The sequence below is a fragment of the Anser brachyrhynchus genome (assembly GCF_964034855.1).
Source record: "Anser brachyrhynchus genome assembly, chromosome: 5".
Taxonomy (NCBI): domain Eukaryota; kingdom Metazoa; phylum Chordata; class Aves; order Anseriformes; family Anatidae; genus Anser; species Anser brachyrhynchus.
This window is the reverse complement of record NC_137699.1, coordinates 27,395,271-27,419,028: the sequence shown is the minus strand read 5'-3', so window position 1 is coordinate 27,419,028 and position 23,758 is coordinate 27,395,271. Positions and strand designations below refer to the sequence as shown.

General features: G+C 41.6%; 2 protein-coding genes across 4 annotated transcripts in view; one reads left to right on the top strand and one right to left on the bottom strand.

The window, feature by feature from the left end:
* FSIP1 (fibrous sheath interacting protein 1) overlaps positions 1–8,204 on the top strand; it is a 90,435-nt gene extending 82,231 nt beyond the window's left edge. For 2 of the 3 annotated variants that reach the window (XM_080595288.1, XM_080595289.1), the window contains exon 13: positions 1,734–8,204. In XM_080595288.1, the coding sequence (XP_080451414.1) occupies positions 1,734–1,864 (131 nt within the window). In that variant the 3' untranslated portion in view covers positions 1,865–8,204. The remainder of the gene's footprint in view (positions 1–1,733) is intronic. The other variant, XM_080595290.1, reaches the window with a different exon arrangement.
* On the bottom strand, positions 7,633–23,230 carry THBS1 (thrombospondin 1). The gene is made up of 22 exons (XM_080595286.1): positions 23,069–23,230; positions 22,890–22,972; positions 21,886–22,463; positions 21,270–21,345; positions 20,817–21,013; positions 20,514–20,639; positions 18,957–19,050; positions 17,811–17,984; positions 17,258–17,434; positions 16,761–16,934; positions 16,453–16,580; positions 16,194–16,346; positions 15,484–15,702; positions 14,900–15,007; positions 14,348–14,507; positions 13,845–13,963; positions 12,381–12,615; positions 11,789–12,016; positions 11,387–11,658; positions 10,884–10,981; positions 10,642–10,781; positions 7,633–9,956 (listed from the first exon to the last, which is right to left on the bottom strand). Exons 2-22 carry the CDS (start codon positions 22,957–22,959, stop codon positions 9,949–9,951), a joined length of 3,534 nt encoding a protein of 1,177 aa, XP_080451412.1. The 5' UTR covers positions 22,960–22,972; positions 23,069–23,230; the 3' UTR covers positions 7,633–9,948.
* Between the last annotated feature and the right edge of the window lie 528 nt (positions 23,231–23,758).

Sequence of the window (23,758 nt, the reverse complement as noted above, 5' to 3'; positions counted from 1 at the left end):
CCAAAGGAAACTCGTATATGCCTTCAGAAAGTAGTAATTCCTGTTTCTTGGAACAGACAGTAATTTGCATCAGGGTCATACACATATGAATACAGATAATGTTTGCTGGGATAAACAGAAGCCAGACTTACCTACGTACAGATATGAAAAAGTTGTTATTTCTCTTTTGTATGAGCCAATCAGTAATTGTTTCCAGCTCTTTTTTGTTCGTTTGTTTTTGGCTATATGAAGTTCTAAGTAGATGTATCACAAGCTTGTTGCTTCTTCCTCTTATGAATAATGTTGTGCTTTCAGCAGTTCAGCATATGATTCTTTCTTATTTACAGATGATACGAAGACTGGAAGTTGAGGGGACAGTGATCGCGTGCTTCTTTACCCAACTGTTTTTCTAAAAGCGTCATTAAACTTCCATCGGTGATGTTATACTGATACAGTATCATTTCAGACACTCTGAAGGGAATGAATTGTCATCACTGGAAACTTTTCCATGACATCATTTATTCTTAAGAGAAAATTATTATCCTATACTGTTGCAGTTTGATTTCAAAATATAAACGCTTGCACTTCATTAAAATTCCTGAGAGTGCTCCATCTAATAAATAAATATATATTTGTGTATCTGGCCATCTGATAATGTAAAGTAAAACTTGTGAAGTTCCATTTCTACTGATGAGACTTTTTCAGAGGAGATTTGAAATTAGTATAATAATAGTTTCTTTTTTCCTTTACATACAATGTACTGTTTTTTGGAAGTGAGCTTAAACGTGACCTCAGTTCCCCCAGTGCAGTTTGCCGTACTGGCTCAGACTGCTGAGCCCTGACTTGGTGAAGGACCCATCACCTACTCAATTTTCTGCCCAGTGGCTGTCTGCTGGGCTGCTGCCTTGGCTGAAGGGAGGGACTTACATAGGTCCTCTGCTGGATCAGGGCATCAGAACCAGCCTGCTCAGCTGCGTCTGTTTCTTGGTCCTGCAGAGTGTAACCATATGGCAAACAAGCATATCCCCAAGTGAAGAAATGCAATGAAGTTAGGAAAGCTCGTGGTCCCTTGTGGTGGCTTGGTGTCAAGAAAAGTGAAGGAGTTCAGAAGTTTGGCCCAGCAGTGCCTGGAATGTGAAACCTTATAGCAATGGCTAGCTGGGGGGACGGCAATGCAGCTGGTTCGTGTTTGGGATAATAATAAAAATCCATTGCAAGCTTTTGCTTGTCTACTCCTTAACTACTATTTCCCCTGAATTTTATACTTACTGTGAGCTGGCGGTTAGTTTCTCCTTGTATGCACTGCAGTGTTAGGATAAGAAGACATTATTAATGGCTCTCTTTTAAAGGTATTTGGGGGGTGGAAGGAGGGAGAGGAGATATTGTAGCATTTTCCCATTGATGAGATCTCATTTGACACAAGCTGAAATGCAAAATTCTCTCTGAGATACTGTATTAGCCAATTAACAGTCAGCAAGAACAGATTTATGGATACAACATAAACTATGCAATGGCTGCGCTATGGCATACTTCAGTTAATCTGAACGTTTAAATTAATGCACATATTACTCAAGATTTTAAACTCATTTGCAGTGTTGCAAATCTGAGTGGATGTGCACTCCTGAGGAAGTGATGATCGTGTGGATATAACAGAGTTCAGAATCTAACCTACTTTAATTAAAAATGTCATTTACATTCTGACAACCAAGTGCTATCTATTATTTTATTTTCTAATATTTTTACTTGTTTTGCAGCAATAATAACAGGCCCCTGGATACTGAGCATTCTGCATAGTCCTGCTGCTCCGCATGGAAAGATTGTTGTAAGCAGATTTCATGGAGCTTTGCAAATCTACTTAACTAAAAGTATTTCTTATCTTCCTTAAAAATTACAAGCCTTTGTCAAAATTTATTTTCTATACCATAAATACAATCAAAGCAATACTGACAAGCTTTTTTTGATAGTATTTTTTGTGCCTGTATAATATTCATAAAGGGCTGTACAGGGCCATAATCTCACCACAATCCAATGTATTTTCACATGGAAGTCATGCTTTATAGAGTCCTTAAAAATCTTGTTAAAGACCTAGGATAGTTTTGAGGAAAACTAAGTCCTGTTTCAAGTTTAAATGTAGAATATCCATAATATATAAGAGAAATAATTCATTCTTGCTTTTCAGGTGTATTGTGTTGTCTTAAATATCTTACTGTTATGAAAAAACTTTTCGTCAGCACCCTCAAGGAAGAACCTCATCACTTCAATATTCCTGAAGCCATGAATACAAATTTTTATTCTCATCTGGCATTTCAGGGATGCTTAGCATGTAAGTTTTAATAAATATTGATTTGTATATTCCAACAGGAACTCTATTATTTCGCTTCAGGTCTTGGGTAATGCTGAGCACCCCACCAGCTATGGTCACTGCAGACTGCAGGGATCTAGCACTTAAAGTGCTATTAAAAAGGTGCTTAGGGTGGGTACCCAAACTCAAATTGTGCCAGAAATTGATGACATAACATTTACCTGTGCTTGATTCCTATTGCATTACATTAAATAGCAAGTTCTTTGGGAAGATTTTGTTTCTTGCTTAATGTTAAAGGTGAAATATCAACTAAAGTCCTTCTTTTTTTTTTTTTTTCTAGTTTTAAGTAAATCTGTATGAAGTAAAATTATTTGGCAAAACGTGTTTACTGATAAGAAGTATAGAATAATGGAGATAAAATACAGTGACAAGGTCATTTGCCAAAACATCACCAATATCAGGGTAAAGGGAAAGTTGAGCCTAGCAGGATTCACGGTTTTTTCTTTTTTTTTTTCTTTTTTTTTTTTTCGGTGCCTCTCAGCTGTGCCCTGCAATAACCCCTTCTCCTGTCTCCCCCCCTAATCAGGCAGCCAGCTGCACTGGAATGTGGTGGCTGCTTGTCTTTGGGGAGTGATGGAGCAGTGATGATTAACTGATTCAAATGAATTTTTATTTGCAGCCTAACTCAGTATTTGGAAACAGGTTTTACAAAATAAATAGCTTCGTTGATCATAAGTTGCATTTTGTAAGAGATTCCTAGCTTCTTTTTAGTCTTTCATAGTTCTGTTCATCCTGAAACACAGCAGAGCACAGGGGACTGATTTTTAAAGTTATCCTTCAGACTTTTGGGCTTTGAGATTCGTTTTGTAGTGAGGAATAAGAAGTTTTGTGTGCGCATAGATAGGTTTGTATTGTTTTGTGCTCCTTATCTCATTTCCCATTACAATTTTACAGCACAAGGTAAATACATCTGTTTCAAAAATGTAATATTTGTGTAAGCAAAATACCCATGAAGAGATTATTTTGGCGTGCTTGTATTGATTTGTTGAGCAATATAAGACCAAACTATTCTGCCAGTGTTGCTGATGCTCCTCATGAATAAACAGATAGTGCTAGTGGTTGTGGTGGCCAGCGCTCAGCTGTTGATTCTGATTTACTCCAGTGTGTATGTTTCAATTCTGCATGGTTTGCACTTGTAAATAACAAACTCCAAAGAGGAAGATAAGGGTGGTTCATCTTCATGACTCATACATATACAATATGTATTAGAAATACATCTATTTGGGTAGGATGATTTAAAGAATAATGGTGTTGATTTCAGTATACTGTAATGATAGAAAAAGGTCAGCGCAGATCTGCAGTTGTTATGCAGATTTATAGCAGTTGAGGGTCTCTTCCATTTTCAGAGAAGTGACGGACTAAATTTCCTGATATAAAAAAAGAAACTGTTGACTATAGACAACAATGATAAAAGGAGTGAAGTTATGGTTAACATTCTTGTATGTCCAGAATTCCAGTTTGATTTAAAGCAATTCTATCAAGGGGTGGAAAGACTTTCAGCTCCATCATTTAAAGAAAAAAAAAGGCTGAAAAAGCCCCACGGGAATTCTCGATCAAATGTTTTTTCCAAGGCAGACAATGGCTACCTATCTTGTGGATTTCTAGAGGGTGTTCTCCATCTCATTTCCCAGGCAGAACACCTGTAGAATTGGTAACCGACTGTTCTGAGCACAGAGTAAAAACAGGCTGTGCAAAAACTACCTGCTGCATAGATGGGAGGAAAGGGGTGCTCTTACAGGTATTGCTTAAACATCTCATCAGCTAGCAAGAAGTAGAATAGAAGTGCTGAAAAGGGTGTGCTTTTTTACCTCCTAATCAGGAAAAGATAGATGAAAGGCTGTTATTTTCAGCTCAATCTCTGAAATTTCAAGAATTATAAGAACTATAATTTCTATTATATATATAAAACCCAACTCTTTTCTAGAAAAAAAAATCAGGAAAATAATATGAGAATGGACTTCTTTTTGTTTCTTTTCTTAGACAGGCTTTCTAACCACAACTTTAGATAAGGTCTCCCTCTTTTGCCTTTTTTTTTTTTTGGTTGCAAAATCTGTTACGCTTACAATGCCATGAGTGCTTTTCCACCCCACGTACAAATAAAGAGCCCCACCTCAGAGAATCTTACTTTTTGGAGGGTAGACGCAGAAGGCAAGGTGGTTTGGCAGATGCATGGGAAGTTGTTAAGTTAGAAAAGTTTTTGAAATCTAGCAAAAATAAGAACTGTGAATTTATTTCTTTTTCAAAATTTTAAGACATTTAATTATTGAGAAATAATTGCTCTTTTATTTGTAGCTAGATTTAAAGGTCAGGAAAACTGTTTCCTTTATAAATAGAATAGGATTGCTTGAATACTACTCAACCTATAACCTACAGTTATCCAATTATATGTTTCATTGAGGGATTGGCTGGAATCCAGGTGCAGTATTTAGAATAAAAGGCTCCCTGTCATTTAAGTCTATGTGAAATAGTTCACTGCTTGCAATTGAATCTGCAGTACCTTATCTATTATGCCTAAGAAAATCCACCACCAACAAACTGGAATGCTTGCAAGCGTCTATTAATTTCTAGAGTGCTAAAAGTACATGAGTAATTTTGATTAACAGGCATGTATTCTGGATTTAGATCTTTTTTCTCCTGTACTTAACAATTTGCTGTCTTCTTGTGGAAATACCATTCTATGCCATTATTTTCCTATTGTTTGCTTTGTGTATTTGGTATGCATAGTTTTGGTGGGAAGGGTACTGCCAGAGGCATTCTACCCTAATATTCATACAAATTTGTGCACCTGTTCTTTCTTTCTTGGAAGAGGTGAGGAAAAAGTGCTAGATATCACCTTGTGGATGTGTTAAGATGCTCTCTTCTAGAATCTCATCAATCCTTTCCAAAATGAACTTATGTTTAAAATCAACCAGTTCCCATATTACAGCCTTCATTGCAAAATCAAAATGTTCTTTGTCAGTTGTTTCTTTGGGCAAGTACAGCCCCACCTTACCTTGTCTGTAGATCTGTTTCCTGTTGTATTCACACTCTCCCAGCAACAAGTGGGTAGACTTAAGCTATGGATTAACACAAGACATATGGTGTGACTTTTTTATTTTTAGGCATATATTGTTCCCAGTTCAGATAGTACAGATTTATACTACATAAATGCATGTAATAAATCTGTGTGAAATTTTGGCTTGGGCTCAGACAAGGTCATTGGGATTGCCTGCCAAGAGTTGCTTCCCCCACAACAGCATCACCTGGGAACTGCATACAGTGCTACAAATTCATGGGTAGCATTTCTCTCTTCTTTTGGGCAGATGCTGCTCTTTGGTGTATCACACCTCTGTTTTGTTTGTTTGTTTCGTTTCGTTTCATTTCCAATGCATTATGGCTTCTCTTTTTTAAATTTTTGATTATATTGACTTACATCCTTATATGTCTGTTCATAGAACTGATTGGCTTTCTAAATCCAGACTTTTATTTCCTGCAAGTACAGTGAAGAGATTCTCCAGGTGGGAACTTTTTATAGTTCTCTCACCTGATGCACCTGGGAGGCAGAGCATTTGAGCACGGCAGGCCTGGGTTAGATCAGACGGGTTACGCTGACACTGCAGTTGCACAAGAAGCTACCCGTTCTCACTTCAGAGGAGCAAAGCGGACAGTCCTGTCACTGTTGAAAGCAGAAGTTCATCAGCCAGTCATATTTTGGAAGCATCAGGTCAGGAGTTTGTTGGTTATTTTTCTCCTTGTTATCAGTGGGATAGACTAAGACGTACAAAACTGTTCTCAATAGATCAGTGACAAAAATAGGGGAAAACTCGTAGACCAGGACTCTTCATTCTCACTATTGCAGTAATTGTGGTATTTTTGCTCCATTGACTAAAGAGTCACTGCCCTGTCAGCCCTGTTACAGCCTGTGAAATAGACAGTTGGCAGCATGGGCTGAATTGCTGTTTGTAGTAAAGATGCTGTCTTTCCTTTGGGTTAATATTGGGCCAGTTCTCCCCAACTTTTTAAACACAGGGCTTTTCTGTGTTTAGTGGAGCAGGGCAGCCGAGCCTCTGCTTGAGTAACTGCAACAGCCAAAACATTATAGTGTGTGTACAGACACGTTTGGCCAGCTGACACTGCTGAGAGCACGGAGTCGCTCAGGTTTTTCTGCTCGTCGCATCTTGTGAACAAGCCAAAGGAAAGGAGGATGGTGGTTCTACACTAAAATAGTGCTAGGTGGGAAGTGCTAGTTTCTTACATGCTCTAGGATATGTGAAGCTGAGTTGATGCAATGATGCTCATGGGCCAGGCATTCAGGAGCTTGTGCTGCTACCAGAGCGTTATCAGGTCTCCATAATTTCATTTGCCTTCTCACGTTGCACTTCTGAGGAGTTGGAGTGCTTTCAACAGCCTTCCTGTGCTACACTGTGAAGCTATGAAGAATTTTAGTGTGTGCATATCCATGGTTTTGAAGATGAAGAGGGAGCTCCAGGTGTAGTGTGCTATACAAAGCACCAAATACTCTAGGAAAGGAAAAATACCAGTAAGTAAAATTTAAGTCTCATTTCAGTCCCTGGGCAGCTATATGAGGGCAAGGTTGAAAGGAAAAAAAGTGTTTAAACAAATCAAGTCTAGGTCCATGCAGAATTTGCCTCAGGAAACTATGTAAAGAATAATTTTGTGCATCTGCAAGACCCACTTATGCGGATATCTAGCACTTGGAATATGGTAGCTGGCTTTGCTAAAGAGCTCATGAGACAAACTGCTGCTGCAAGTAAAGACTGAATAGCTGTTCTTACCCCTTGTTTAAGCGCTTTGTTCCAGCAGTTGGTACAGTGCCACATCATCGGCGTTTTGATTACACTAGCAGTCTCAGTCCAGAAGAGATATGAACAGATATCCATCTGCCTCTGCAGCTATTTATTCTGCTACCTCTTTTCATGCGAGAGAAAGAAAGATGAGGTAGGCTTGGCTGGGAATGATTAAGATCCCTCAGAGATTTGTTTTCCATTGTGGCTTTATCAAGGGGACTGTGGCTGTGTCTACTTAGAGGAGCCCACAACACTGCCTTTAGCAACTGCCCATGACCATTAACTGCAAAAGAGCTAAGCCTTCAGCTGTTGAGCCTTCAGGCGTTCAAGCTATTATAGCTGGGGTGAGAGCTCATCTATGTCCTGTTCAGTCATAATGTAAAGAGTGTAGAAATGTCTTGCTTTGAAGGCTAACTTGACATGAGTAAGAAATCTATGTATTGTATATCAGTGGCCCACAAGTATTACGAAACAGGAGTAACACTAGATGACGAGTTATAAATATAAATGTCCATGGTGGTTTATTGTTCTTCATATGTAAGAAGCTTTATTGTACAACTTACACAACATGAAAACGGTTAAAAACGTTTACAAAAAAAGCATGTTCTTAGAAAATTATGCTAGCAAAAACATTGGGAGGGAAGCAAAAAATCTTCAGTGTGCAAACATTTTATAAAAATAGAAATACTAACTCTACAGGTAGCATTTCATGATAAATTATTTAAATAGCATATCTACACAATTATGTGATTAACTGTTACAATGGCAATGAGAAAAATAATTTATAAAAATACAAGCAATGGTATACAAGATGACAGAAAAATATAACATTAGAAATTGTATTTGACATGTTTTTCCAATGCCATTTCCTTACTGGGAATACACTTTTCTGCAAAGAAATTTTTGACTATGTACAGCATTAACTCTTTAGTACTACAGTAGCTTTAAAGTTTGTTAGACATTTGAACTCTGCTTAATCCAAAGGTTTTTCTCAGTCACACAATAATGAGGTAATATTTGTATGTAAAACTTTCACTGTATTCATTTCTTTTCCTTTTTTGAAAAGACAAGGAAATGTTATAGGCATAAGAATGCTGCCCCTTTTATGGGGAAAAAGTCTTCTATTAATGTACAGCAAGCCCTCTCCCTCTGCAGCAAGTTCCTGAAGTTCTATCCAGGCTGTGAAAAACTTTTCTTTTTAGGAGCTGCACATTGATAGTTACAATAGTTAGTGTGCAGCAGCACAAATAGCAAAACTAAATGGTTATTGACTGTAGTCATTGTGCCTCTTTCTGCAATCTCCTCAGGGCAGGTATTTTGCTTTTGTATCAGGCCTGCTGACCAGTGGTAGAACACTGCAGATGTTTCACAGCACTCAGTAACTGCTAAGATGATAAACAGCATTCCTTCAGCTCTAGCACGATGGATGAGACAGGAACTGCTCCCATCTGAAAGGACTTGAGTTTTAACACAGCAGCATAGTTGCCTGCCAGGCTACCAACTGCCTTGCACAAAGAAAGGAAAAGCCAGCACTGAGCTCAGACTGAGAAAAACAAACATTCCATTCCCCACCCTGCCACTTTTCCCTGTGCCTCAAAGCCAGTATGGGAAAACTGCTCTTTGTAACAAATACATCACCACTATCTGCTCCAAACAAGATTTTGCTCAACTAAAACCCTCTAGTTTCAATATAGAGGAGAGTTAATAAATAATCTGTATTTACAATCTTACAGTTGTGAAGACTTGTAACAATGATTAGGTGGATAGTCTTGACGCATTTCTTGTTGTTTTAAACAATAATCCCTCAGTCATAATATCAAAGATAGGTAAAAAATAAATATTTTACAATTTCAGTATTTTATCTACAGGCCCCCTCCCCTGCAAAGAAGTGAAGGGTTTAAAGCATCTATGGCATGTAGAAAAGGAATGTTTTCATTGCTATTGTTTTTTGTGCCTTTTTAACCATAAAATGTGAAGCACATGCTTGTTTCCTTATGAACAGCACAGTGCTAGTTGAGATGATGGTGCTTTCTGGCACCATATCTGAAAGAAAACATTTAAAAGGTAAGAAAGATCTGCATCTAACCAGGAAAAAACAGAATCTTATTGTAAATCCCAGTTCTCCAAACGCTCATGTGATCCAGTGTGCCAATTTGCATCCTCCTTCCCATCATGGAAATCAGTTTTAAGATATCTGTTTTGTCCTGTGTAATAGAGCAGCTGATCTAACCCACCCAAGCAAGATCAAGGGTGGTGTTTTCATCTGAAAGATGCAACACATACAAGGATAATCATTTCTGCAAGTTACATGGATGTAAACCAAGGTAGCAGAGACCCCATTAAAAACTCCACCCCCCCATAAAGATTTGGAGAGTTTACCCTCCCACCCAAAGCCCCTTTCCCCCCACACAATGAAAGGTCTTCAGTTTAAGTAGTCCACAGCACATCCAAAGATGTTTTTTTTTTTAAAAATGCTACTCCATGGGACCTCCAGTTAGAGAGGCAGTGACACTGCACTGTGATAAACAGCAAACAAATGTCTTTCCTACTGAAAGAAGTGTGCTTGTTCAGTGAAGACAATTCTCATTTGCAAGACACTTGTTTCCTTCCATTTCAGCAGAGGTCAGATACCAAGTATGTTCTCACTTTCATTCTCTCAAAAGCATTCTCTTGAGGCAGGTAATGTGTTTCGAGTCCACATTTATGCAGAAAGAAGAGAGGAAGGAGTAATATAATGGTCCCAGGATTTGTAAGGCTAAACATTTCAGAAGGTGCAATACCAGCATTTTAAAATAGTCTCTGAATCCAATAACCTTAGGATTATGGATCTGTGAAAAAGAAGATTAAGACAGTAAGTATTTCTGTATTATACATGATTAAGTCTAAGACAATAAATCCTATATATATAGGTAAAGAGCATATTGGTAAAGAATACTGGAAGTGTTTAGGTACTTTCTTGAAGTTAGACTTTAGTCCATGTAACCATTACACTGTGACTTCAGGAATTGTTATGTAAGTGCAACTGGGGCACCTGGAACTAGTCACATGCACATATTAGCACTGAACTGCAAGAGCAGAAGGCTGTGCATATTGTACTTCACTTGTTTTTAAGCAAATCAGGTTTTTTTCCATGTCGTAATTATACTCTTGCTAAAATCAGTATTTTGCATTTTCACCTCTTTGACTAAAATGAATCAACAGCTGACAATATCTTTAAGAGATTCCCATTCCAGGTATGAAACTGGGATTCCTGTTGCTTTGAATGAACAGGATAAAAATATTCTTAAGATATTATAGATGTTACACATTCGAATTTTAACTGTGAAGATTTTAAACTGAAGAGTTTATCAAAGTCTTTCCATTTCTATCTGCAAAACTCACTTGAAACCAAGCCATGCAAGATCATGGGTGAGCTTCCCCTTAGCTCTTATTTTTGATCTATTCTCTCTTGAGCAACTTTCTTGACAATAAGTTCATTTGTGTAGGATCTCTTCAATACAAAGTCTTCCTTACCTCTGCATTCATATTTAAGATCTGAGAAGAACACCATTTCTTGAGAGAAGACAAATAATCCTAGCCGACCACCAGCATAAGTTTTGTCATAGATCGGTCCTGAGTCTGCCATGATTTTCTTCCCTTCATACATTACAACTCTACAAAGAGACAGTTCAGTCATTGACAAGATTGTTAGGTTTACTTCTGCAGACATCCAGTTTCCTTGTGACAGTTACTTAAGATTAAAGGGCGATGCTTACCTGATATAGCCAGTCTTTGGTCTATGGCTAAGGCGCCATCTGTATGCAGTGAAGTCTTTCCAGCCTATGTGACGAGGGTCATGCCACAGAGTTCTCACCTACAAATTAGGATTTCAGTTAGCCAGAGGTCTGAGATAGACATTTTGATATGAAGGTGCCTTGACAATAGTCTCTGAGTAGCAAAGGCTTAAAGTAGTCAGTAGGTTCTGTAATGGGGTCTTTTGAAATATCTAAATAGAAATTTAAATACAGGTGATTTCAAAGTAAACCTACACCAGTAGTCCAGAAACAATTGATTCACTGCTGCTGGAAAGCTTATCTGCAGCATGTAATCCTGTTAACTTTATCCATAATCATGCAAAAAATTGCATAATTAAAGTTACTGTATTGCCAAAAAGTCTACCCCATTCTGAGCAGCATTTGCAGACCCCCTGAAAGTGTCTAACTTTGGAAGAACAGTGTGCCTTACAGTACAAAAAAGTAAGTTAGAGTGCCTCTCTTACCTGGCCAGGAGTGTTTCCTGTATGCCACAGAGCATTACGAAGGTGTTCTCCTGGACCTGTGGTGGAATTCACAACTTTGATGGAGAGACCTGAGTAGCCCTGAGCTTTGGTTGGTGTGGAGTCCCAGTAAGACTGGGTGATCTGCTTCCACATGACAACGTAGAAACGACTGCTAGATTGGTAGCCAAATACAAAGCCAGCATAATCATCATCCCTTTCTGTATTGATGAAGAAGGTACCACTGAAGTCCACAGCATTGAATTCATCAAAACCTACATGGGCATTAAGAGAAAAAGTCTGAGATTCTGCATTTTTGCAACTCTTAAACTTCTTAATAGCTTCTCAGTTTTGTCTTCACCACCGCCCCCCACCCAGTGTAATGCCTGTAAGAGTTCTCCTTACCAACTGCAAGACCAGGGTCACAGTTAACTGTTTGAACCAGCTCTTTACCCTGGTGACGCACAACCCAGTTTGGATCATTTTGGGATGTTCCTTTGGGATCCAGGGGAATCATCTGAAACCTTCGGAAATCAGTCTCACTAATATCCACATTTTCAGGGCAGATGTCATCAATGTCTGGCACACTGTCTTGGTCAAAGTCATCTTTGCAAGCATCTCCGCGTCCATCACCTGCAGGATGCAAGTAAGTTCACCATGACTGATTCTGAGCAATCAGGCATTTGTTGTTTGCTAGCATAGTTTCTTTCAAGTCTTGCAACTTGGAGTTGAAAGCTTCACTGCAAAGCTCTGACTGCCCAGGTACTGCTGGCAGACTACAGAAGCCATAACAGTTACGTTCACTCCAGCCTGATACTTCATACACTTGACAATAAATTGGATATTTAATCGTTTTATTCCTTACTCCTAAGGAGCGCTATAATATCATGCAGACAGTTTTTTACTTGGAAAATCTGTCCAACCTTAAATAGCATGAAAAAGATATGAACTGTTGAAAGATAGTCTTAAAATGTTACTATGGTAGTGGCCATCTTACCATCAGAATCAGCTTGATCTGGGTTGGCAACCAGTCTGCAGTTATCTTTGTCATCAGGAATACCATCGTTGTCATCATCATGGTCACAGGCATCACCTTTTCCATCCTTGTCATGATCAGCTTGATTGGCATTGGGCACATAGGGACAGTTATCAAGATTATTTTGATGGCCATCTTCATCTATGTCCTGGTTGTTGTCACACTCATCACCTATGCGGTCAGAATCAGTGTCTTCCTAAGAATGGGAAAACAATAAGGAACATTTTATAAGCCACTTAAACTGAAATGAGAACCTTAATAGCTAGAGTTAATTGGGATTTCTCCTTTAAGAGAGAAGATGGTTGCTGTAAGGTATTAGAGACATATTCAGACTTAACATTAAGAGACATCGCCTGCAAATTGTGGAGAAGAATAAGTAGAAAGGATCTTCATCCACTTTTCACCCTAAGGTGGGAAAGTAGTAAAGTGAATGACAAATAAGTTTAAAAAATTTTGTAGTCTCAGTTTAAATCCTTCAAATAACACTGCTTTTAGGCTACAGACAGTACTGAACTAGATTTCACTGATGTGCAACACCTCTAACCTTTCAATCATTCCAGTTATTTCCCTAAAGCTATTAATCTTAAAGCCTTTTACTTGACAGGACAGCACAAGCCTTATCCACTTGTCTTCAACTATTTTTGAACCAGTAAGCTGCATGAGAGGCTGGATTCCCCTTAAGTTTTATAAAGTGTCATATACTCTTTCCCTAGAGAAGAAAAGCAAGCTATGCTGCTTTCACCTTATTGAAGGAAAAGGTAATCCTTTGAAACTTAATTATTTTGGACTTAAAAATTAGAGAAACTTTGTTTAAGCAAAATGCAAAGCAGCATTTAACTCTGGTATGATCAGGTCAAAATATAAAATGTTAGAAGCAGTTAATAATATATAGTACATCCTGCAAGCCCTAAAAACATGTCTAAGGCTTTTAGCTATTGCTTCTATCCTAGGAAGACTGGAACTAGACTTTAGAACAAGCAAGCTTTGCAATCCATTACTAGGTTTATAAGATCTTAACTAGCTATGAGAATTCCTGTAGGATTAGCAACCTGCATGTGTCATAGACTACATATACAATAAGCTAATGAAGAGGATGGTCGCTACCCTTCTGTATTTCATAAAATGCTCTCAGGTATTTCATATCCTTACAGTGAGAAATCACTACAACTGAAAAAACTAAAAGCTGTTTACAAAAGCAGTAGTCACATAGATCCTCTCTCGAGTTGATCCTCTCTAGAATTACTTTTTGGAAAATATCATACTGCTGTTTGAACTGTGAAGAAATGCTACTTGATAAAGGCACCATTTGGCAAGTTAGTAAGAATGTGTCAGAAGTTAAATTTAAGCTGTACTTTGCTGTTCAAATGTGCTACAATACACAGGATAGTATACCCATGTTCTACTTATATAATGCAAATCCTCTACCTGGTCAGGATTATGTTCCAGTGGACAGTTATCACACTGATCTCCAACACCATCCAAGTCTGTATCCCTCTGGTCTACATTGTAGACATATTGGCAATTGTCCCTTTCATTGAGGACCCCTGCAAAATTAAGATGAGTTTGTGAATGCACGGGAAATGTTTAAATGCTGCAAAGGACTATACAAAGCCACACGCTTCCTGATAATTTTTTGAAAGCACTTGAACACTTTGAAACCTGACTTCATCACTAGCTCTGCCACATGTTTCTGTTCCTACTCCCTGTAGGGAACAGAGCTAAAATTTAACTGCACCTAAATGCATACATTTCAAAGTGAATTTCTGTTAACTGTAAGCATTACTTTAATAGTCTTTATATCCTGAAACCACCAGAGATGAGAACTTGTGTTCACATATAAATTCCTAGTAAGAAATCAGCGGTATATCAGATACATTTGATCAATCTGTGACTAGAAAACTATGCGAAGGTGTTTAGAGGACACCTACCATCTCCATCAATATCCACTGCACATGCATCTCCCTCTCCGTTGTTGTCAGTGTCAATCTGATCAGGGTTGTGATTGTAGGGGCAGTTATCACAACGGTCACCAACATCATCCCTGTCATAGTCATACTGCTGTGGGTTGTAGATGAATGGACAGTTGTCCTGCAAGAAAGAGAGAAGTCAAGCTTTAAAAAGCATTGCTTTAAAAAAAGTGTTAAGTTAAAGCTTTAATCAGATTCTGTTTACACTACTATATGAATGGAGAAACTAAAGGCAGGAAAACAGACAGAACTAGAATGCTTTTATCTCAGAACTCCCCACTGCTTGCATAAGCATGGGAATGGCTGAATGGTAATGAAGATTCACTTCCCAAAGCTCAGCCCAGCTGCAGAAGGTTTGTCTGTATAGTTATGCATATACAAAAGTTTCCGGGATTGCCGTCACTGGCAGTTTCCTATGGTCCTCTAAGATTAAGGAGAGAAGGTAAACCCTGGCCTTAAGAAGGGGAACAGGAGAGCTACATTCTCAAAGACTGTTCTTTTGCATTGGCTTACCCGGTCGTCAGGAATACCATCGTCATCATCATCATTGTCACAAGCATCACCAATCCCATCTTTATCATAGTCTTCCTGCCCAGAGTTGGGGAGATTAGGGCAGTTATCCTAGAAAGGATAAAAGTACAGATGTATTTACTTTTGGCATGATTACAATAGGGATTTTAGCTGCTAAGATATAGTAATTAGGCAAAATTATAATGCCTCAGTCAGGTTAATGTTAATCATGCTGTAATTCTCTTGATTTTAGGTAGTCATATTATAGCAAGGGTGAGTCTTTGAAAGCAATAGTCCAAATAATTTTTTAAAAATGAAAGATTTGGCTGCTTTTGAGATTCTTACCATCCTGTACTTCTCCTGAAGATAAATATTTGTCAGAGCAAAGCTGATATAGGTATAGTCTAAACTAGATTCCTCCTAGGACACTTCTAACAAATATTTATAGAAACATCAGGCTTCTTTTCCCCCTCCATGCCACAGGAATGTTTAAGGCAACACTAAGGGCCTCCTAACAATACCAGTGATACAGAGGGATATTTTATCATTTTTACACAGATAGTAGTTTAATAGCTAGATAAACTTACTTTTTTACAGTGGTAAGTGGCATTAGCAACACAGACAAGATTCTCATTTGGCCATCCATCCAAGTCAGTGTCTTCTCCACAGATTATGCCGTTGCCAGCATAGCCGGGTTTACATTCACAGCGATACATTGGGTCACTGAAGTGGCCAAGGTAGTTACATTTGGCATTCTTGTTGCAATCATGTGTTCCATCTGTGCATGGATTCCTTGGTTTGCAGACCTAGAGGACCACAGAAATTAAATCCAGTGAAAGTAACTTTTTATCCCTCCTTTTCCCCCAGATTCTGACAAGGCATAAAGAAAACATGCCCATTTTGATCATTGGTATCTCAATCAGAAAAGAAAAACTTACGTTACTTTATACCTACTCCCCAACTCCAATAGCTGTCTTAACACTAGTTATTTTTCTGCTTAAAGTACCTTTTCAGATGGAACCAAACACTAAAAGATAACTTTAAGGTATGTGCTGTTGGATCATAAGTGCATACTTATGCAATTGCTCTCCTAAAGTTACATGCAACATTAGAATCCTCCATAGCTGGAGAGGACATTTTTTTTAAAGTGTCATTTTGAACTCCAACTAAAATTGCTTAATGCTTCTCTCGTTCTGAATCGAAGACTATGTACAAAGTCCTTCTTCCCTGAAATGCATAGCTCCTTTCTGCTATGTAGAAACCTTGAGCTTTTGTAAGCCAGAAGAGTTGAAAATACCTGTTTGTTAGCCATTGCATCCTCAACACTGCGACCAAATGGCTGCGTCCCAGTGAAACGTGGTGGACAAGGTAGACAGTTGTACCCAGGTTCAGTATTCTCACACCTGTGCACTCCATTGAAGATAAAGCAGGCATCAGGAACCTCTTTGCACTTCAATGCAAGAGCAAGACAGGAAAACATTTAGTGTTTTTAATGCACTGGTAGTTTTCTTATTTTCTTCTGTTCCCTTTCAAGGGAAAAACTGTTGTCTTCCTACCTCATCAATATCTTGGCAGTGGATACCATCACCATGGTAGCCAGCAGGACAGGCACCACACTTCCAGGAACCATCAGGTGAGCTGGTACATGTAGTTCCAGCAAAGCAGGGATTAGACAGACACCCATCTGAGAAACAAGTGAGAGTTGAGATTAGAGACACTTATCATGCTATTATAACAATGTATCTTGTCAATATGCCAGTTTGAAATTCTAGCACTTGAGTTTTACAGGCTTTGGCATACTTTTTAAACACTACTGTCAAGATTGACTACAGCCTTTAGATGTTTATGGGAAAGGTATACTCACCAATTGGACAGTCCTGTTTGTTGCAGACTTGAGTTCCTCTAGCTTCACCTACGCAGGTCTTCCCACCATACTGAGGCTCAGGATTATTGCAGAGACGGCTGCGTTTTTGAAGTCCTCCTCCACATGTCACTGTGCAAGCATCCCATGGAGACCATGGTCCCCAGTTGCCATTAACTGAAGGGAAATAGAAGTTGAGACATAGCTTCAAATTCAGTGGAAGCTACCAGGTTCAAACTAAGGACTAGACTTCTGTAGTGAGAGCACTTGAGACATAACTCACAGAAGCAGCCCTAATTAATAGGCTCCATGGAAGAGTCAGACCACAACTACCATAGAAAACAATTTAGCTTTGCCCAAATCTAACCTGTGAGGTTTTACCTAGCCCACATCTAATTTTAAGGAGAAAAGATTGCTAAAAATACGTTATATAGCAATTGTCTACTTCAGAAATTTACTGTTTAAGTTAATGAATAGTAATTAGTGCCTGTAACACTTACTTGGGCAAGGATCTTTCTGGCAGGACTTGGTTTCTCTTGCCTCGCCCTCACAAGGTTTGCCATTCAGCTGTGGTACTGGAGAGTTGCAGAGACGAATTCTCGTGATCATGCCCGTGCCACAAGTGACAGAACATGATGACCATGGTGACCAGTGGCTCCAGCCACCATCCTGTTTAACTACAAACGAGATGTCTATTAGACTTTTCAAAGAGATTTCAACTGCACAGCACTTAAAACACAGCCAGTACCAGAATTGTACCAACAATTTTATATATTGGAGAGCCTTAACACCACCACAGATAAAGCTATTTTATTGCTAGGGGAATTGCACACCTAAACTGGCATCAATTTTTAATCTGGGAAGCCATACCCAAACATGTTTATTTACTGCATCAGCTATCTGCTCCACTTTACTTGATTAATATTAGTCTTTAAAGCTAGAAGCCAACGCTCCATCCCAGTGATAGAGCAACAGGATGATCTCTGCTGTTAGTACTAAGCCAATAAAAGCAGCCTGTATCTTATTACCAGATTAAGCGGATTAAGTACTTACATCTCTTATCACACTCCTGAAGGTGGCAAGTCCGAGTCTGTACAGAAGACCCTTCACAGCGGTTATTGAGACTGTCACAGGAACGCCCTCTCTGCTGAATCCCATTCCCACAGGTCACCGAACATGAAGTCCATTCAGACCAAGGAGACCATCCATCATCTGCATAGTCGCTAGCTGTAAAGGGGCGCAGCTCTGTTACAGCCCTGAATAAGACTCCCAAGTATGTTTCCCATAGTCCCCCTACTTTTTTCTTACAAATACACAACTGTCCTCAAAATCTACATACATCTTCCTTTCCTGTACAAGATGAATGTTTCAATGCTTACATGCATCACTTAAGTATTTCAGATGTATACAGGCTAGTCACCAATACTAGTTCAGTCAGTTTTGCGAAGTTTCTCTTTAAGAAAGATCAAGTTCAATTAGCAGTTGTTTGCTAGAGAGAAGAGAAACCTAGCCATAGCAGAGGCCAATTGCATACAAGCTTCATTTAATTCATCTAAAGGAAGTGAGCATTACTGTTCCTTATTAAAAAGCCCTTATTAAAAAGCTTCTAGATAGAAACTGTCTAGAAACCCATTTAAACATTTTTATGATTATGCTTGGTTCATAGCTACTTTACAGATATGGAAAGATAGTGTTACTCAGAATATTTTAACTTGCTGAGATGTGGAATAGCATACACTACTAAAAGGTATTCAGTAGTGACTACAAGACATTGGAGCTGTCTAAATATACCTCAAAAGCATGTTCTGCCTCCACAGTTTTGATGTTTTATATTCTTTAGCTTTCAGAGCTCAATTACATCAGCATGAATAAGAGTAGTCAAATGTATCCCCAGATCCCTCCTTTCTCTACATAAGGACAGGATTATCTAAAACCTGTCTGAGATGTTGAGATGTTGTAATTTTAATAGGACAACAGTGATTTCTTAGGTAAGTGGCAATTAGAAATAGCCCATATTGTAGAAACCTGCTATATTCTTTCAGTAGAAGATAGTCATTTGAGTTTCAAATCAAAGATGCATCACGTTAACCTTACTCCAGTAGTATATGGTTATATCCAGTTGCAGTATACATCAGAGCAGTGCTAGTCTAGCAAGACAGAACAAACCGCTGTACAAATGTGAAGGTATTAAGTACTTACGCCAGCATCGGGGGCAGCATTCCCCATCAGGCACAGTGGCATTGGAACAAGGCATGAGAGGGCAAGACACTTTGCGGCATATAGTGGCAGAGTTCTGTAAGGAATTGAGAATCACAATAAGCAAAATATGAACATAACTCTGGAGTCTGAACTTGGAGCTGAAAAGGTCAAGTGATAAGTCTTTTCTGCAGCACTTAATACAGAGACCCTTGTATTTAGGGCTGATACCTGGGACTACTCATGGATTGTATTCTTAGTCAAACTTCATCCTATTCTCACTCTCCCTCCATAGTATTTATTTTTCAGTCAAGAGAGAAAATACTTGGTTTTGCAGAAGTTGATCAAGAATAACTACCAGAAACTAGCAAAAGGACTACCACATGATACCCCAAGCATAAGGTCAGACTTCAAGGGAAAGAACCAAGAAGCCAGCTTTCTCCTCTGTTAATATGGCTTTAAGCTGATTATATGGTGAAGATAAAATGAGTTTAGTGGACTTGGCCAAAGCACCATAAAATCCAGAACTTATACTTAAAGGTCTTTGATCTTTAAGCCAAGCAGGCCAGATAAAAGCCGCCCACCTCCAGCCTGAATGAGAGCTAAAGTGTAGCCTGTAGTTTTGCTTCTTGAAGGTAGCAGCTTGGTCAGAAGAATGCCCTCACGATTGCCATTTTAATCCCTCTGTTTCCCCATGCAAATGACTATATTAAGGCAACTGCAGCCAACATTGAATAAAAGGGTTGGTAGGAAGGAGACTGGCAGAGGCAGAAGTCACAGTAACATTTGCTGAATATAAAACAAAGAGATAGAGACCTATAGAAGCAGATGCAGAACTTTGTGAGATGCCCTGGATTGCACATCTACAAATACTCAGCTTTTAGTTTCTGAAAAGCATCAGGAAAGTTAACCCACTCTTTGGTTGACTGATACTCCAAAATTCTTTTAAGACATTAGGAGGAAATTCTTCACTCAGAGGGTGGTGAAGCACTGGAACACATTGTCCAGAGAAGTTGTGCATGCCTCATCCCTGAGGGTGTTCAAGGTCAGGTTGGATGAGGCCCTGGGCAACCTGGTCTCGTGGGTGGCATCCCTGCCTATGGTGGGGGGTTGGAACTGAATGGTTTTTAAGGTCTCTTCCAACATGAGCTGTTCTATGGTTCTATGAACGATAGAATATGGATTCAGAGTACTTCAGGGAGGAAAGCTAGTAGTACATTAAGTATGTTATTTCTGTTGTTGCTGGCTTTTAAATTTATGCATGGATTATGTAAAGAGCAGAGACAACCCAAATTATGGTATTAAATGTGTGTTAACTTCTCTATCAGTGATATTTTGTATGATTCTTCTAAAATACTGCTGCAGTAACACTATATGAAAGCTACATTTATACCAGAAATCTAATAGGATGAAATACAAGCTGAACAGTTCTCTGGGTATGATAGTACATCCAGTTCTGCATAGGATTTGCTCTTTCGAACAGGTTGTTATTTAGGATTATCTGATAACTTCAAGCCATGAATCTGTATGTAGAGAATTTATGAACGCAAGGAATCTTACCTGGCAAGTACATTCAGTACAGCTGTCAATAGTCCACTCTTCCTTATTTTTGTGCAAGATCCCATTATGAATGCATACTCCAGGAGTAATCTGGACCACTTTGGCAATCAGCTCATTTTCTTCAGTCTTAAGGGGGGCAGGGGAAAGAAGCAGAGAAGATAATTAGAAGTTAACACAGAAGACACCCCTTTCCACAGAAGTTATAGCTACAATGTTATTACTGTTTATCCAAGCTCAAAGGACAAGTTACAATTCATTAAGTGACAGGTAATGAAAGGTACTGTGATTTTAACCAGTACTCACCACTTTGCGAACTCTGTCTTGAAGTGTTGTAACCATGGACCGTAACCCTTGCAATTCCACAAACATATTGGTTAGTTCATCGCAGGAAAAGCCACAGACAGCTTGGATGTCCTTTGTTTTATGGCCAATGTAATTAGTGCGGATAGCTGGGCTGGAACCATTCATGGGGTTGTCCAAAGTAATGATTGCACTAGTGGCTAAGAGACAAAGTAAATAAAGTTTATGTAAATCAAGTGTATTTTTTAATCACGTGCATTTATCATTCCAGTGTAGCACCTGTTAAACAGCTGCCACCAGATTCATTAGGGTGTCTCCAAAAAAGTAATCTTATTTCTTATGCAATGTGGATTAGCATGTCAGCAGACTTCTGAGTTCTGTTTCAACTTGTCTTTCTAATGCACTGAGGAATCTTTTATTTAATAGGTCATTGGATTTAGAAGATTGCAGACTTACAGCTGGAGCAGCCTTTGTTCCTCAGGATAGTTTCCAGAGTTGTTCCAAACACAAACCGCACATTCTGCAGCAGTCCCTGTGGACAGAGGAAGAATTACAGTTACTTGCAGCAACTGCAAAGGAAAGGAGTGCAACTTGCACAGCGAGAGCCTGTAGACATTTAAGGTCACTTAAGTTCAGTAAGAGTAATTTCACAAGACAGATGGCAAGGTGAAACGAATGACCTTATTCTCCTGAATGAGAGCAAGCCCTGCTTCCTAACATTCTCATCCCTGACCACAAAGACCTGGCAATTTTTCAGGCAGGAGGAAATAAAGCATGAATCTCTGAATCTTTTGTAAGTTGAGCGCTCAAGCTACAACTACCTGTTCAGAAGCTTCAGGTTCTACTCACTGCTACAGAGAGTTCTAGCTCCGCAAATCTAATGCTTCACCCTTCAAATTCCATTGCTAAAGCTTAGCAGATCTAGAGGCGGTACAGATCAGGCATACAGAAGCAGAGTTGTTCTTCCCTATTACCTATATCTCTCTAGCTGTTAAGGCTGGTTGATTAGCTAATGCACCTTCAAGGCAGGTGACTGAAGATAACTAGGCAAAAACGCAAGTAAAAGCCTTACCTGGAAGTTGTCATTGACTCCCCCTTTGGCGATACGGAGACTGGCACTGCTGGCCAGGTCTCTCGTGAAGATGTTTTGGATGGGAATGTCCAGTTCAGCATTTTCCATTTTCTCACACCCCACATAAAGCTGAGCCCGGTCTTCCTGCACAAACAGGGTGATGTTCTTCCAATGTCCCGTAGCCAGCAAGGCATCCTCTACAGACACCAGCTGCTGCTTGCCATCACCAGAGAGGCTCAGGTCCAGGGTGCCTGCCTTGCCATTTGAAACTAGACTGAAGACATGACCAGAGCCATCCTTCTGTTCCACAGCCAACAGCGTGCCTCTGCTTTTCTTGGCTTGCCGGAGAGTGGCCAGAAGGATGAAGCCCTTCTCGGCATGGATGGCATCTAACAAGTCTTGGAACTTGGAGTCAGGGACAGCAGGGATGCGACTGGCATCTTCGATACGGTAAGCGGGGCTGGAGGACTCTGGCCCCTTCACCAGGTGCACCCCGGGCGCCCGGCGCCCGGCTCCCTTGCGAATAAAGCCGATGAGTTCAAAGAGATCGAAGACGCTGTTATCATCACCCCTGGACTCTGCAGAGAGATCAGAGCAAGCACCGTAAGGCACAGGTAAGCGGAGGCTGGGCGACTGCACTTCTGCCGGGGCTGCTCGGCACCTTGGCTAGCGGAGCGGTGCGTGACCCGCACGGTACGGCGCCCCGCGGCAGTGCACGGACAGGAGCCCTGACGGCGCGGCAGCCCCCCCAGGAGCACACAGGTCCCCGTGGCAGAGCCCGCAGGCACGGGAGCGCCAAGCGCCACCCGGTACCTGCCGGGGTGCCGCGCCGGGCTCCGGCAGCGGGGGAGGAACGAGCGCAGGGACCCCGCCAGGTGAGGCGGCTGGTGCAGGGGGCTGGAAGCGGGGCGGCGCCCCCCCTGCTGCCCGCGGCTCCCCGGCCAGCCGCCAGCTTCCACCGCTGATACCCACACCCGGGGGACCCCTCCCCGCCGGACCCTTACCTGCCGTGCGCCGGGCCTCCGAGCCGCCGCTCAGAAGGAGGACGAGGACGAGGAGCGCCGCCGGCCCCATGGCGAAGCTCTGCCTGCGGGGGACGGCAAAGGGAGGCGGTCACCGGGCGCTCGCCGGGCGGCCGCGGGGCAGGTGCCGCGGGCACGGCGGGAGCCGCCTCAGCGCTTACCTGCGGGGGTGCAGCGCTTTGCTCTGCTCGCTTTGCTTTGCTTTTCCTTCCCCTGCGGGCGGGCTCGCTCCGAGGGACGGCGGGCGGGTGAGCGGCGCGTGCCGGGAGCCGTGCGCGCCGTGCCGGTGCGGGTGCGGGTGCCGCTGCCGGGAGCAGTGCGGGCGCCGTGCGCCGCGCGCGCCTTTAAAGGGCCGCCCGCATTCCTGGGCGCGCGGCGGGCCAATCAGCGCCGCCGGGGCAGGAAGCGGGAGGCGTGCGCCGGGCGCGCAGCGGCAGGGGACGGAGCAACGGCGGCGGGGGCACGCGCGGCGCGGGCACGGGGCGGGGCGGGGGCGGCGGCGGCGGCGGGGACGGGGTTGGGGTTGGGACCGGCGGGGGCAGCGCGCGGCCGCCCCGCGCCTCAGGGCTGGCTCCCGGCCGCGCCGCTGGGGGGCGCCCCGCGAGCGGCGGCTCGGCTCGGCCCCGCGCGGCTCTGCCCGGCTCGGCGCGGCTCCCGGAGGCGGCACGCCGCCCGACGGGGCGCCCGGGGATCCTCGGCGGCTCCTCGCCCTCCCCGCCGGCAGCCCGGGGTCACCCCCCCGCCCCCCCGGTTCCCCGGCGCAGCGCGGGGCGCTGCCCGCCCCGCTCCGCTCCCCGTGTGGTGACGGCCGCCCCCGCCCTCCCCCCGGACAGACGTGTCCCCTCGGCGCC